The sequence below is a fragment of the Leguminivora glycinivorella genome, unplaced genomic scaffold (genome assembly GCF_023078275.1).
Source record: "Leguminivora glycinivorella isolate SPB_JAAS2020 unplaced genomic scaffold, LegGlyc_1.1 Scaffold10, whole genome shotgun sequence".
Taxonomy (NCBI): domain Eukaryota; kingdom Metazoa; phylum Arthropoda; class Insecta; order Lepidoptera; family Tortricidae; genus Leguminivora; species Leguminivora glycinivorella.
In genome coordinates this window covers 20,725-37,700 of record NW_025952835.1, presented here as the reverse complement: position 1 = coordinate 37,700, position 16,976 = coordinate 20,725, and the positions used below count along the sequence as shown (strand labels likewise).

The 16,976-nt window shown below is 35.9% G+C and overlaps 2 protein-coding genes across 2 annotated transcripts in view; both read right to left on the bottom strand.

Annotated features, from left to right (window-relative positions):
- Nucleotides 1-16,976, bottom strand: part of LOC125242158 (Fanconi anemia group J protein homolog) — a 155,107-nt gene that overhangs the window by 125,274 nt on the left and 12,857 nt on the right. The window lies entirely within an intron of this gene.
- Nucleotides 9,359-10,191, bottom strand: LOC125242159 (3-oxoacyl-[acyl-carrier-protein] reductase FabG-like). Its single transcript, XM_048150872.1, has one exon. The coding sequence runs from the start codon at nt 10,189-10,191 to the stop codon at nt 9,433-9,435; it is 759 nt and encodes a 252-aa protein (XP_048006829.1). The 3' UTR covers nt 9,359-9,432.

Here is a 16,976-nt window from a genome sequence, read left to right as displayed (position 1 = left end):
CAAAAAATAAACCCTAAGCCTCCAACATTTTTTGAAACAAGAAAAGCCTGTAAGGGCTGTAAGCCTAGAATGAAAGCACGCTACCCTCGGAAGACACCCCAATAACGAGAATTCCTTCGAAAGAATGAAATACTTGGTATATTGCGTCGCGCTTCGATTGGGACGGAGGGGACGCTGTAGTGATCGACACAACACATAAGAACAAAAATGATGATCAAAGAAAAAGCTTGCAATTAATGAGGTAATGCCTAAAAAGTTGAGGGACAAGAAATGTCTATATCTTGCAAAACTATATGTAAATAGTTAAGTCAGCCATATTTTTATCAACGCTATTGGATGTAATTAGTCAAAAGTGATTTGCTGGTGATCACGGTGCAAATTTGAATATACATATACATATGCAATCATACGCATTACATTACATTTACAATTCCTTGAGGAATATACAGCACTTCATTACTTTGTGCTAATGTTAAGAAATGTAATAATTCATTTGAATTTAGTCAAGTAGACTCTGTAAATATTGTTAAAACATTCAAGTCACTCAATTTAAAGAAAACGGAAGACTTATGGGGAACATCAGTTAAAGTAATTAGTCATGTCATAGATATAATAGCACCTTACTTGGCCGTAATATATAATATTTCAATTTCACAAGGCACCTTTCCAGATCTTATGAAATGTAGCAAAGTCATACCGCTTTTTAAATCGGGTGATTCGAGTGATATAACCAATTTCCGTCCCATATCAATACTTCCTGTACTAAGTAAAGTCTTTGAGAAGCTAATGTTAAATGATCTACTGGGACACTTCAACAGACATAGATTACTTACAAGCAAACAGTTCGGTTTCACAAGGGGCCGTTCCACGACCGATGCTGCTTCGGTACTCATTAAACATATATATAATTTTTGGGAAAATTCTTGTGATGCAATTGGCATATTTTGTGATCTTTCAAAAGCCTTTGATTGTGTGGATCATGGAACGCTCATTTTGAAATTAGAACACTATGGTTTGTCTATAAATGCCCTAAACTTTATGTCTTCTTACCTTAGCAATAGAACACAAACAGTAGTTGTTAACAAAACTCGCTCTAGCGGGACTGTAGTCCAATTAGGAGTGCCACAAGGCTCAATTTTAGGTCCATTCCTGTTTTTGGTTTATATAAATGATTTGCCATGTATAGTGAAAAACTTTTGTGAAATAGTACTTTTTGCTGATGATACATCACTGCTTTTTAATGTTGACCGAAAATCTACGGATTACAATGTAATTAATAGCACGTTAGCTGATGTACTGCAGTGGTTTACTGTCAACAATTTACTTCTTAATTCTAAGAAAACCAAATGTATTCGATTTTCTCTGCCGAATGTTAAACCAATCGATACAAAAATACTTTTGAATGATGAATGCTTAGAGATGGTAGATACAACACTGTTTCTTGGTTTAACATTGGACAAAAATCTACAATGGAGTCCTCATATAAAGAAACTAGCAAGCAAATTAAGTTCAGCCGCATACGCCGTTAGGAGAATCAGGCAACTGACTAATGTTGAGACAGCTCGCCTAGTGTATCATAGTTATTTTCACAGTGTAATGTCATACGGTATTCTGGTTTGGGGCAAAGCAGCTGACATACAGACTATCTTTGTATTACAAAAGAGAGCCATTCGTTCTATTTACAACTTAGGAACACGTGAATCAGTAAGAGAACTCTTCAAAGAAATTAATATCTTAACTGTAGCTTCCCAATACATTTATGATAGTATAATTTATGTTGTTAAGAATTTAGACTGTTTCACTAAGAATTCTGATATCCATAATTATAACACTAGAAACAAAAATAAGCTTGCCATAAAGAAGTTTCGTGTCCGTAAAGTACAGAAGTCATTTGTTGGGCAATGCATTCATTTTTATAATAAGTTACCTGACACTGCTTTGAGATTACCCCTCCCAGCTCTTAAGAACTACTTAAAAAAATCATTGATGTTAAAGGCTTATTACAGAGTCGAGGACTATTTGACAGACAAACATGCATGGCCCGAACCAGAAACTACAAAAAACGAATAGCAATTAAAATAATTGTATTATGTATAGAGGACACAGTTCAGATAAGAAAGCACATCAAATATTTTATATTTTATGTTTTGTAGGTAAATTACATATTTAATGATATTGAGATTCATATTATCTTTTTCTTCTATGACAATTTGATATGTTTTCTCTGAAGAAGAACGACGTATTATTAAGCAATAATATAATTTATTGAAATTGATTTCCATAGAGTACCTAGTCTGTTCATATTCTTTGATGAATACTTTTGCATGTTAAATTGTATGTTGTTATTTAATGCATGTTAATTATAAGATGTAATGTTTTGAAAAGAAGTTGCCCGCCGAGTTTCTTGCCGGTCCCATAGTGGATACCCCCCTCCCAACTGAGGGGGGACTGAAATCTTCTCGAGGCTGAGGCGTAGGGTTAGAGCCGGCGTAGCTTTATTTGACGTTCATATGCGCATTGTAATATGCCTACTTGAAAAATAAATATTTCATTTTCATTTTCATTTCATTTTCATTTCATTTTCATTTCATTTTCATTTCATTTTCATTTCATTTTCATTTTTCACTTCAAATTAATTCAAAAATAGCTCAAACACTCTTTTCAAGGAAAACAAAACGCCTTATTTTTCGTGTCAGTTACAAGTGAAAAAGGTGTCAACGTTCATATATCATATCAACCGTGCCCACGCTGATTTTGTCACCAGTTATAAAACTTATAAATTCATTGTCACACCCGAATGTATGGTTGTGATTGATATTTTTAGCAAATAAGTGTATTCTACATCACTGTCGGACGAAACAACCGTTGAAGCTTTTACTCCAACGAGTACGTCCCTTGTCCCTTTAATACTTAAAGTGACCACACATCAAACATTCAAGCAAAACCGTCCAAAACAAAACGAAAGGCAATATCACTTTCTCGTATCCTGTTGCATATCCATTTCGTGCCGCAGCGTCACAATCGCGACACGGGAGGGTGTGTTACCCACACCCTTACCGTACACCCTTCACACGTGCGTTACAGTTAGCCAAGCGAGTTCCAAGCGCAAATAAACTCTATCCTTAAGTCATAAGAGGGTTCATAAAGTTTCCCAATGGTACTGGTACGTTTGTGTTTGTGTACATAGGGCGCGCCCCTACTGTCGCAACTCAAATATGGCGGCTAACAAGGTTTTTGCGAGCACTCGTGAGCGATTTCGCGCCTAATTTTGGTATGATATTTTGATAACGAGCAAGTTTTATTTGCACGCCGAGTTTGGCATTGTGGAGGATTTGAGCTTGGAGAGACATGTTTTAGGACCCATTTAGACGGTACGAGAACTCGCATACGAGTTTTATTACATTGCGGTATTTGATGGCTGTGCAAAATTGTATGTAACCTCAACAGCCCGCAATGTAACTAAAATTGCATGCGAGCTCGCACGCCGTCTAAATCAGGCCTTAGTTGGGAGTAAAGCATTCTAACTTTTCAAAGTATGAATGTAAGATTACTTAGTTCTTTCTTTACAGAATCTTTAATTCTTGCCATTGAGTTTTGGCTCTAGAAATAGATCAGAACGAACATCAAAGGCCATGCCAGGATAAGCTAAGTGAATCTGCCCCCAGCGAGTTTTGGCTTGAATTTTTTTTTATTGATTCGTCTTTGTATTAGTATCGAGTATGCCAAATTTCAGCTCCCAAAACTTTATAGTTTAGTAATTAAAAAAAAAAAACGAAATTTGAACTTTCTTCGATATTTTTTTTTCTGGGCAGCCGATTTCGACGTGCGTCACGTATATTATGCATGTAAGTAGGACAATTATATGATATTAATTTTGTGTTATGTTTCCATACAAAAACTCAAAAAAAAAATTTAAAAAAAAAAAAAAAATTTTTTTTTTAAGTATTATCATGCAAGCGACACCTCCAGATTTTTCATCAAAGTAAGCCTCTTTAATAAGCTACCAAATGAATATAAATACTTAATTTTATCTGTGGTAGAACAAGGTGTTTTTTTTAATTGAATACATCACAATACATTTACTCCCATACACGCTCGTTAAAAGGTTAAAACGAATCGCTGACAAACTCTAGAGAAACGTGCGCGTTGGTCATAAACACTGACCACTAATAAAAATTAAAAAAAAATATATATGAATATGTTTTTTTTTATAAAAAAAAGTCACAAATTGCAAAAAACTTTTCATATACAATTTCTATGAAAAACATTTTTTTTTCACATGGTGTTTTTCTGATGCCAATCGATTCCATTCCTATTCAGTATCGAAAGTTTCTTTGAGCTTAACTTGCGGTAATGTACTAAAGAGCCACATATTGAAGAAAACTTTTTCCACATTTACCCCATAACAAAATGTATGGAAAATGTATCCATTGATTTGTGGGTTTTTAATGCAAACCAAGTATTGATACTGGATAAGAATGGAATCGATTGGCAACAAAAAAACTGTTTGTAAAAAATAGTTTCATTTTTGTAGATATCTACATATACACACTATGGGGTAAATGTGGAAAGTTTCCTACAATTTTCGGCTTTTAGTACATTACCGGAAGTTGAGCCCTAAGAAACTATTGATACTGAATAGGAATGAAATCGATTAGCATCAGAAAAACACCACGTAAAAAATTTTTTTTTTTCATAGAAATTGTATAAGAATTTTTTTTCGCAATTTTTTTATAAAAAAACATTCATATATATATATATTTTTTAAATTTTTATTAGTGGCCAGTGTTTATGACCAACGTACACGTTTCTCTGGAGTTTGTCAGCAATTTTAACGAGCGTGTATGGGAGTAAAATGTATTGTGATGTATTCAATTAAAAAAAACACCTTGTTCTACCACAGATAAAATTAAGTATTTATATTCATTTGGTAGCTTATTAAAGAGGCTTACTTTGATGAAAAATCTGGAGGTGTCGCTTGCATGATAATACTTAAAAAAAAATGTTTTTTTTTTTTTTTTTTTTAATTTTTTTTTTGAGTTTTTGTATGGAAACATAACACAAAATTAATATCATATAATTGTCCTACTTACATGCATAATATACGTGACGCACGTCGAAATCGGCTGCCCAGAAAAAAAAATATCGAAGAAAGTTCAAATTTCGTTTTTTTTTTTTAATTACTAAACTATAAAGTTTTGGGAGCTGAAATTTGGCATACTCGATACTAATACAAAGACGAATCAATAAAAAAAAATTCAAGCCAAAACTCGCTGGGGGCAGATTCACTTAGCTTATCCTGGCATGGCCTTTGCTTAAACCAAAAACAAATGTTAAGTTCGTTATGTTTCAATTCCTCGTTGTAATTTACAGCACATTGTTTGGCTGCTGAACTGTTCCAAATAAGTTAAGCAACGTAAACTTCTAGCAAAATTAAATATTAAAAACCTATTTTATGGAGAATAAAACGTATTGGAATTAGTTCCTAATTAATGAAGTCGTTTTAAGAATGCATTAATAATTCCAAGTTTGTACAAAATGTATGTGGTCTGGTCAGAGTCTGTACTATAACTAAGTAAATGATGGAAATGCTTGTGCGGGTTAGCTAGTAAGCTAGTTATTTGGTGAAGTATTAGATTTAAGTTTACTGGTTGGGGACTGAAAATCAGCGGTTTCGCCGAGTCTCAATACATTTCCATTTCGTGCTGCGTTGGTAAAAAAAAAAAACTAGACACATCATAGGTAAGACTTGTCACCAGCCAAGCCTGGGGTCTCTGCCAATTTGGGCCCAAGGATAAGTTACGCACATATCTTAGTTGCTACGAAATACACGACTGCCATCAGAGTTTTCGACAGAGGAAAGCGCCATTTTGTGATATGTCTGGATTCTTCACTATACTTATTTACTTTCAACAAATATGTAACATTGTTAAATGTTGGCAATTTGAGTAAGAACATCCGAATTGTATATTATCATTTTTATAAGAATAAGAATATCTTCCTATAAGACTATGATATAAATAATTTTTAAGAAAAAAAAACCGCCGCCTTTGGGGTTCTGGTGAAAGCTACTTGCGAATGTTGGATTATGTAGAAATGTGTAGGTATTTTTTTAAACTGCTTTTAATGCTTTAATTATTTGATGGCAACAAAAATCAATATACGTATACCGATAAGGTTTGAGGAGTTTCCTCAACTCTCATGAATCCGATTATAAGAAATCGAAGCTTGACAAAATTTGACTTGAAAAGTCAATATGCTTAACAAATATAACTAAATAAATGTTACTGTTCTGAACTTAAATGCATGCTGTTCTCATAAAAATACCAAAGTAACTATAAGTGTGCCGTTCAGATTTGAGGAGTCCGGTTCTGACCATCATCTGCAGTTCCACTGCACCAAATGTCACTATTCTGGACGTAAGTGCATGCTGTTCTTATAAAAATACCAAAGTCACTATAAGCGTGCCGTTCAGATTTGAGGAGTTCCGTTCTGACCATCATCTGCAGTTCCACTGCACCAAATGTCACTGTTCCGTACGTACATGCATGCTGTTTCTTTAAAAACACAAAAATCGCCATATGTATGCCTTTCAGATTTGAGGAGTTCACTCGATTTTTCCAGGATCCCATCATCAGAACTGGGTTCTGAGAAAAATGGGACCAATCTGATGTATGCATATACATTCAATCAGAAAAAAAATTTAAAATCGGTCCAGTAACGACGGAGATATCGGGGAACAATTTAAAAAAAAATACAGACGAATAGAGAACCACCTTCTTTTGAGAAATTTGAGGCGGCGGTTAAAAATAGGAAGATTAGGAAGTTCAAATAAAGGGTGAACAGGCATCTTCTGGGCGAGCTCACTCCATCGTCTATTCGTCATTGCCTTTGGCTAGTCTGTGGTCAAGTCAAGAGTAAGCCCATTCATAATAAAAAAGTGGGTTTTACTGTAGAAATATCTCAAATGATTATGGTTTATTTATCAATAGACATCATTTGTAAAAAAAATGATCATATTCAATAAAAACTGCCTACTCCAAATCAATCTTGAAGTTTCATCAACAACCGCTAAACTTTCGACGCTCCAAGCTTGTAAATCGAACAAAATAAGCATTTCCATAACAGCACAATGAAAGCACCCAAAGCTCTTATTATTTACAACAAAAACTTACCGAACGGAAGGAGTTCAAACAACCAGAACCGCTAGACCCACTCAGCTTTAGCCGTGACACTTCAAGAGAACAGAATCCGAAAACGGGAAAGGACCTGTAAAGGCCGCACTACACTGGCCGGTTAACAAATCGAGGTTAGTTAAAAGAGCATTCTGACAAAACGTTATTAAATCTTATTTCGGTGAGGATGAAGATATTACGAGCCCTGTTGTGTTCATTGTTGGCCGTTTGCCCTTATTATCTGCTATTTTGAACAGATTTGTAATGGTGTTTGAAAAAATAATAACCGACTAAATTTTTTTGTGAAAGGGGATGCTTATAGAGCGTATAACGGAGGATGCTATGGTAGCTTGCATTTGTTGCAATCTTCGATAAACTTAGTTTAGTATACGGTTAAATTCTCTACAAATCGTTTCTCGTGGCAGTATTTAGCTTTGCTTATGAGAGAACTCAAGTCAGAAATCTAGCTTTTAACTACAACATTGAAACCTAATTAGGCCAATAAAAGTAATGAAAAATGTCAGTAAAATCGTGATATTTTGTAGAACTAGATTAGGTACAGTGAGAATGAGACTACCCAAGAAATTAAAATCATAAGTAAACACAGAGATTTCTTTTCCATTTTTTGCACAACAACAAGAAAAGCAATTTAAAATCAGATAACAAAATGCCGCGGTACATTACCGGCGGTCGATTTCACATCAAAACCATGCGACAACCCATATCATTGTCGTGACGACAAACGATTAGCCCCCGGCCAACAATCCAGTAAAATAGGATGAAAATGTCAAAATACAATCTTACACGACAATCTCTACCTTTGCAAAATATATATTAATACACAATTGAAAAACTAAGCTGTATTCATTTGAAATAAGAACGGAAAGTAGTGCAAAGTCACAATTGTCGCGATTAAAGTGCCAATCATAGACACAATAGGTAACACTAGAACTTGTGCCAATATGACGTGTTTTTTGCAGGATGGCCGAGTCGACAAAGCGTTGAATGACAGTGTCTGTGCGCCATTGTCATTAGCATTGTTAAAATGGAACAGGAAGACGAGAGTTGTGTTGCGTTTTGCGCAAACTTGAGTTTCTTACCTTGTTAAGGTTTTTGGACTAGAGGTGGGTGTAGAATCGGCGTTTTAAAATTGATACTACATTATTTTGTATTTACGAGTATACACGGAATTTATTTGAAAAATTACGGCAAATATTTTACGTTATGTACTTTTAGTGGAAAAGCCTAATATAATTTAAATTTAAAAATAACACAATTTTAACTTGCGCCTGAAGCCTGCATGACTGAACGCGCGTTTGATATGGTATAAATAAGCAGTGTTAATTAGAAAACTAAATTTGTTAACTAGCGAAACTACTGCCGTTAACGCAATTCGATAGGCAATTTTGAACGCCTGTATATGTACCTAATGTTTGAGATGAACAACGTCTATGAAAAAAACATTAAAAAACAGTTTTAACGTATCCTACAGGCGGACAATTTTGAGTTGCGCAGTGACATTACTCTAAAATGTGTTAGGCCTACTCAGATCTACTTTTTAAAGTCTAATAAAAAATTGTATACGAAAAACTTAATAAAATTATATACGGTTAACAGCGACTCCACAGCCTCCCTCTCTAAAACCCTGCCTGTCTTACCCACAAATAAATTGGCCTCCAGCCCCCACTTGCCCGAGGGGATTTTCGGATTAAACTTTATTACATCCCAAAAAACTATCCGAGCTCCTTTGTCAGCGATTTCGAGTTTTGGAAGTATTGTGCTTTAAAGTATTGGACAACTCTTTGATCGCTTTTTGAAGTGATAGTGATGATTGTTAATGTGATTAGTGATTTTTGTAGTTTTTAAATGTTTTGTCGGAATATAAAAGGCTTGAAGTTTTTAGTAAGTATTGTGTTTTATTTAGTTTAGTCGCGTTCAGTTATATCCTCTTCTATATGCTGAGTGACGTCAAATTTATGTCATCGGCATGAAAAGTACGGGCCCACCAACAGAATGTGGTATAATTTGTGGTATTTATATGTGGTATAACCTCAATTTAAGCTGACAGTGCCACTTAGTTTAATATCTAGTTACCTACTTTACTACTAATGTAGTTATTATTACGACAGGAAAGAAAAATAACACTTATAATGAACAATTTAATATTTTCCCTCATTCAATTACTTCACAATCTGCTGAGATTAATTTTAAACAAAGTTGTCGAGACAAAATGTAGTGTAGATATAAGTATAAACAATCATTTTAAGAGGCATCCATTATCAATTACGTAAGTCGACCCAGTAATGCTTCTCGCCTTGTCACTCGCCAAGAATAAAATCACGCGCCCAATCTCATCGTCTTTAGCTATATACCCTAACGCAGTAAAGTCTGTCAGATTTCCCTTCAAGTCCTGAACGTCAAGCTTGTTGTTGATTATAAAGTCGTTTTCAACCGGCCCGGGATTCACAGAGTTTACCCTGACGCCTGATGCCGCTAATTCTAAAGCAGAGCAACGCGTAAAGTGCCCCAATGCCGCTTTAGACACAGAATAAAACATAAGCGTAGGTATCTTGCTAGTCATCAGCCCTGCTACGCTGGATACGTTGACCACATTTCCCTTAGTCTGGATTAGATAAGGCGCTGCAAGGCTGGTCAGTTGGACCACAGCTCTTACGTTAGTCTTCATTACTTCGTCGTATGCTTGCAACGCTTTGCCGTCTAGTAGGCATCCTTCTGAAGCCATTCCAGCGTTATTGACAAGCACATCCAGTTTTCCAAACTCTTTTATAGTTTTTGGAACAACTGTTGCGACGTCGGCTTCTTTGGAGAGATCAGCTTGTATGACGAGGGCCTTCCTGCCTTGTGCTTGTATGTTTTTGGCGACGGCGGCGAGCTTGGCTTGGGTGCGCGCCACGATCACTACATCGGCGCCCTCCTTGGCGAACATCAGCGCCGTCGCCGCGCCGATGCCCGAACTAGCCCCCGTCACTATCACAACCTTGTTAGCAAAACTCATGATTGATTTAGCACGACTGTATCTCTGTAAATCACTGCTAACACTGCGAGAATATTACTGCTGTGCATGCAAATCATTGTAAAACATGACATCATTGCACTTAATTACCTTAAACTACGGCATAGGTGCCATCATCATCAGCACGGAAGCGGATGCGCTAACATGCTTTTAAAAAAGACGACAATGGAAAATGATAGGCTATGGCCATAAACTATATTTACATAATATGTCTGCCTAACATTATACATACTTGTCATTACTTATTGACACAGCTACTGACAGTCGAGTGTATCTATAATTTTGTCGAAAAGTCTTCTAAAAATCTATTTTGATCATGTCATCTCTGATATGGGTAAAATTTGTATTATTGCATTCGGCATGATCTCCTGATTACAAGCATATGAAATGACAAGCGCGAAAATGGTGAAGCTAGGAGCAGTGACGTCATGATGTAGCGGCACTTTGTACTGCCGACTTTAAGCCACAGCTCCGCTTTGCTGAATTACGGAATGAAATGTTACTAATCTATCCACATCTCATAAGATACGAACGGAAATCAACCTAGAACATGTTATAATATTATTATATAGCATTCAATCTACGAAATCACCGCCAAACCCAGTAATTAGCATTACACAAAAAGAAAACATCACAAACTCGCCGGATCGGTTCCAAGTGCCCCTCTAAAACCTTTGTGAACAATATGCCGTATCAATGGCGGTACCCTATGTGCTTATTAATTACAAAGCGGCCGGCAACCCTGGGCCTAACACTGCTTTTAACTACGCACACGTTTCATAAATAGAAAACTGAATCTCTGCAAAAATAAACTCAAAGAATTTATAATAAAGTTGGGTGTTGTACGTCAGCGTTACGCGAATTAGCATATGAAAGGGAACCTTTTTGAATTTCGAATCAAGCTATTATAAATCTTGTGAGGGTATCGAAATAGGGTTGAACATGGATCGGAGAGTGAGAATAGCCAGGGGTGTGAATTAAGATATTGTAAAAGGGACAAAAGGGGATGTCACACGAGCGCTTAGTGTCAACCTCACATGTCTTTGATGTTATGTAAAATGGGTGGATATTTATTTAGGTATTTGGGGCGTTGTCGCATGTTGTGATGCACGTCAGGTCCACAATGACAAAGTGCCTCGGGATTTATAAATAAATAAGCCTTTGTCATGGCTGACAATGACATGGGTTGATGGTGCTAGAAATTGTGTAATTTAAATTATTACCCTTTGAGAACCGTGAAGTTTTAATCCTGCTTGTTTTGTGAGAGTTGTATTTTTTGATATGGTAGATGATAGGTGCGTATAAGCTATAGGTAACAAAAAAAAACAGTTGAACAAAAAAAAAAACTAGGGAACAAATCAAATTATTTAGTGGTACTGAAACTTGAGTAGTTTTATGTGCTTTACCCCCTTATGGAATACGGAAATTTGGTTGTCTACCCCTTTATGGGATACAGGAGTGATTGAATGTATCTATCTAATACTTATGTAGGTATATATGATTAGCATTACAGAATGTTTGCTTCTAAATGCTGATCTCTGCAGCCGGATATTTTTCTGTGGCCATTGTGGTCTTATGGTTGACTAGCACAGTTTTTTTTTTAAATAGAGTGGAAGAGAGGTAACCATTTTTAAATTCACGACACCGAGGTGGATCTGAAAATCTGAACCTGTAGGTACATATGAATGTCAGTAGTGCTTTACCCCTTTCTAAATACAACAGTGTAAAATAGACGCATACGGTGACATGACATTAACAATAAAGCACCTATTACCTCGTTGAATACCCAATACCTTCTACATACATCTAAAACTATCCACATGAACAAAAAGTCATAAATGAATTTGTAAATATACTCCACCTTACTGCCCATACGTTAAAGTAGTACTAACGTATACATATTTTTATTTTATTTTATTTTTATTTTTATTCATAACAATTAACACAGCATTACAGATAAACCAAAGCACTGTGAAAATACATATATGATCCCTATATATACATAACGGGAAAAGTTAACATACAATAAACACTAATAAGGCACAGAAGAAGGACGAACATCCATCATCTCGCTGAACCTCAGACATTCATCATGTACAACCATCCATCTACTAGCAAACACATCACATTCAGGCGCTGATGCGAGGAGTAAATTCAAGCTGTGTAATGCTCGAACAAAAGGAGAGTTCCTTCTCGACACTGTTCGGGAACTTGGCACTGACAGAAGACAGCGGTTTCGAGGCCGAAACTCAAATTTAGACGGTATCGGGACAAGCAGCCGTACTACTTGTGGTGTCAATTCGACACAGTCAGAGTCACCGCGTAGGATGGTACAAATTGCAGTGAGAAGTGCCGAACTGCGTCTTACCTCGAGTGAGTTATATCCCAGCATTCCTAACAAAAATTTGGTGGGTAATACCCGTACAATTTCCTGTATAGGAAGCGCAAGAAAACTTTCTGCACTTTTTCAAGTTGCAAGACATATGTTGTCTCGTAGGGACTCCAAACGACAGAGGCCGTCTCAAGTTTACTCCTCACTAATGCGTTTTGGTCGCACGCATAGCATGTTATGCTTCCGAACGAACAAAGCTCACATCTCGGTTGTCTGTTGAGCGCCTCACAGTCATGCGTGTCTGCACTCCCCTTTTTATTTTTACAACGCTTGGAGTCCTTACATTGCCAAGTAGTTCATCCACCCTCCCAGAGATGGCGTAAAACTCAATGCAAGAATGGAATGCACTAACTGCAGTAGGTGATTCAATGTTCAAGACATAGATGGCGCCGATTTACGTTTGTTTCTCTTGTGTACATGTAGTTGTTTTATTATTGTGGAGTCTATGAATTCATTACATTTGTATTAATAAAAAAATTACACCTAAGCGAAGGATATAAGATTAAGATTCTGAAAAATACGACATTATAAAATTTTTAATGCCGTTTGAGCCCTCCAGCATGGCTCTAAAACGGTCTAATTTACTACTATCCGCAAAGAAAAGCGTGGTTATCAAAATATCAATTTAAAAAAAAACAGCCCGACGTTTACATTTAGATATATTTTCAAATTTCGTCACAATTGTATCTTAGATTTTGGAGGAGCAAACAAAAAGAAGTAGTCGAGTTTTTATGCAATAATTTTCATCTGAGCTGCAGTGTACGGGCTCACCTCTTGTTTCGTCTTAAGATTTCTCAATTCCTTAGCTTTTCTGTGTAGTTTTAAGACGCAACAGGAGGGGTCAATCAATTCTCCATATAAACACTCTCCACTATTTCCTCCTTGGTTTTTGAAGCTAGAGCAATGATATTTTCAACACAGATTATTATTATTTTTATCTCTGTCGGACCGTTTTGATTTTTTTTTTAATATTTTTATTTTGAAAAACGCTAGAGCCCATCAAAAATTTCCCAAAACGGCTTTATTGAATATGTGGCGTGATATTTAAAATTGGTAACAATTAGCCAAAAAAAACCTAAACGGTCCGACACAGATTATTTCACTGTTATTCAAATTCCCAAATTTCGTTCCGATTGATTAAATTTGGAGGAGGAAACAGTCGAGAGCGGCACCTCAATTTTAAAGATATTTTAGCAATAACTTTTAACTGATTTTGTTTTCTAACAAATCAGTTAATAATACGAGTATATTTAACTAAAATTCCCAGATTGAAAGGGGGGTACATTTCAATTTTGGCTTTTGCGCTTCTATTGCATTTTAATAATAGGGATGACGACTACATAAAAAAATGACATTCTGTTTAGTCCGTCAGTTAGATCGTCCAAAAATACTGAACACATATTTTTCTTTTTTCTTAATAATGAAAAAATACAAAGATATATGTAGAGCATCAAAGTTCCGGAGTGGGGGCTTTGTGACGTCACTTCTAAGTAAAATTTTTACCTAGGCGTGACGTCACGCGAAACTTCAACGCACTGTACCGTCGTCATTTTTCGTTTACGAGAAAAAAGAAAAAATACGTATCTAAAATTCTTTGATAACCTAACTGACGGACTAATTAGTTTTTTTTAGTCGTCCTACCTATTTTACGAGAAAATTGTGATTTTAACATTAAAGTTGGCTGATGAGTCGACTGGGGCGGCGAGAAATGTGTGTTGCCCGTCGCTAAAAGCCGCTGACATACAATAATACCTACATTACGATATAAGTGCGGAAAAAGAGGTTCGAAACGAGTGGCGATAAATTAAAACACCACCGAGGGGAGTATTTTAAATCGACACGAGTTACGAATTTCCTTTTCGCACGTGTATCGTACGACGTTTTTCAGTACAGATGAGCCTTCGAAGTTTTGACCTGCCATATAATGAACCACTTCTCGAACTAGTGCGTAAAAAAACGACCATCTGTACTGAAAATTAAGTTATGTTTTAGGTTCAATCACAAAATACTAGCTATTTTTGGTTCATTGTGAAAAACAATGTGAGGATGCAGCTTTATAATGTTTATTAGAAATGAATATTAGTTTGGGCCACTTGCACCAACGAAAATGAATTTTATATGGGACTAGCGACCCGCCCCGGCTTCGCACGGGTACTATACCTACACCTAAACCTTCCTCTAGAATCACTCTATCTATTTAAAAAAAAACCGCATCAAAATCCGTTGCGTAGTTTTAAAGATTTAAGCATACATAGGGACATAGGGACAGAGAAAGGGACTTTGTTTTATACTATGTAGTGATTTGACAGATGACAGCCCACTAACCCTGAGTTAAGTGGTTGGTGCAAGTGGGCCTTAGTACTACAATGTTCATGTCAAATTTCGTGTCACTTGTCATTTCAAAAAGAGGAAAGTTTAGAAAAGAGGAAAATGAGGACTACATTTCTTTGGTAGACCTACCCTTAAATAGGTCTTAAGAGGCTAGGAGACGATTAGGTACCTCTATTATACCGTGCCTTCCATATTAATGTGTGCCTTTAATTTAAGGAACTGTCAAATAATTAATTTCCTACTTTTGTACTTTGTCGCAGTGACAATAACTATAAAAGTCGCTAGAAACCTCATGTTAGTCATATTTATTGCCACTAAGTATGACAAGGTAACATGATCTTCTACCTATTAAACGCTTCCGAATTAAATTATTTGAATGTACAACAAACAACATGTTTACCAAGACACTTGGCCTGTCGATATTCGTCTAAACAGTATTTTTTGCTGACGTTCCAATAATGCATATCAATTTAGTTCCGCTACTGGACCATAGATGGCGCTCGTATGCACTTCACTAGAAGCTGATCGTCACTTCGTTGGAAGTTAACTAGTTGAAATTATAATGCTGCAAATAAATATGAATATAAGAAGGCATTAAGTCCACCATTTGCACTGTTTTATGTGCAATAAAGTATAAATAAAATCTTTTCATCAAAATAAGTATATTATTATATTCCTTTGATTAACAACAGTAAACAATAACAAACGAAAAGTCTAAACTAAAAAGTTCAGCTAAAGCTTAGACTCTGATATAAGAAGCCAAGAAATTGAAGCCAAGAAAATCTTCCTCTAGTTTTAATATCAATTTATCTGTAGTTTACTAGAAAATAGCAAAAACGATTTTGTTATGCGAAACTAACCAATTTCTCATTTTCGGCATTGTGAGCGAAATTCGAAAATTAATCTTCATATTTAGGTACGAAATGTGTGGTATTTTAACGCTACATTTTTAACAAGCCAAACTGTCTCTAAATATAACGAAAATATCGATATTAAACAAATATTACCCACATAACAAACAGAAATAAACAGGGTAAACCCATAAATCACTAATCAGTAATATTCTTCCCAAACTCCCCAAAATTTGCATTAACGACCACCCCGAGGCCAATTTAAAATAAAAACGACAACAAAAAACCAAAGACAATACTAATTCTTTCGTAAAACAGCTATCTGAATCGAGTCACGAACTGTCTAAAAGCCCATCACATTAATACATTGACGTGCTCAAAACTGTAAAGTTACCATTCCAAATATGATTGTAGAAAAAAAAACCGGCCAAGAGCGTGTCGGGCCACGCTCAGTGTAGGGTTCCGTAGTTTTCCGTATTTTTCTCAAAAACTACTGAACCTATCAAGTTCAAAACAATTTTCCTAGAAAGTCTTTATAAAGTTCTACATTTGTGATTTTTTCCATATTTTTTAAACATATGGTTCAAAAGTTAGAGGGGGGGGGACGCACTTTTTTTTACTTTAGGAGCGATTATTTCCGAAAATGTACATATTATCAAAAAATGATCTTAGTAAACCCTTATTCATTTTTAAATACCTATCCAACAATATATCACACGTTGGGGTTAGAATGAAAAAAAATATTAGCCCCCACTTTACATGTAGGGGGGGTACCCTAATAAAACATTTTTTTCCATTTTTTATTTTTGCACTTTGTTGGCGTGATTGATATACATATTGGTACCAAATTTCAGCTTTCTAGTGCTTACGGTTACTAAGATTATCCGCGGACGGACGGACGGACGGACGGACGGACGGACGGACGGACAGACAGACATGGCGAAACTATAAGGGTTCCTAGTTGACTACGGAACCCTAAAAACGTTTAAAAAAGACAAATAGGATCATGGCGGTGGACGATTATAGCGTAAGCGCCGCCGCGCACGAACGGTGTTATAAATGTTGCTATCTATTAGTTAAAAAAAAGAAACTTCCGTTTTTATCTATGGTAGTGACATGGCTATAAATAAAAATGAATGTACGAAAATTGTACAACACTAGCTTAGTTATAAAGAATTGCAGCAGGGATAAGT

Bases quoted from the DNA above. Each gene is read 5' to 3' on its own strand.
- LOC125242159 (XM_048150872.1), bottom strand. From the start codon at position 10,191: ATGAGTTTTGCTAACAAGGTTGTGATAGTGACGGGGGCTAGTTCGGGC.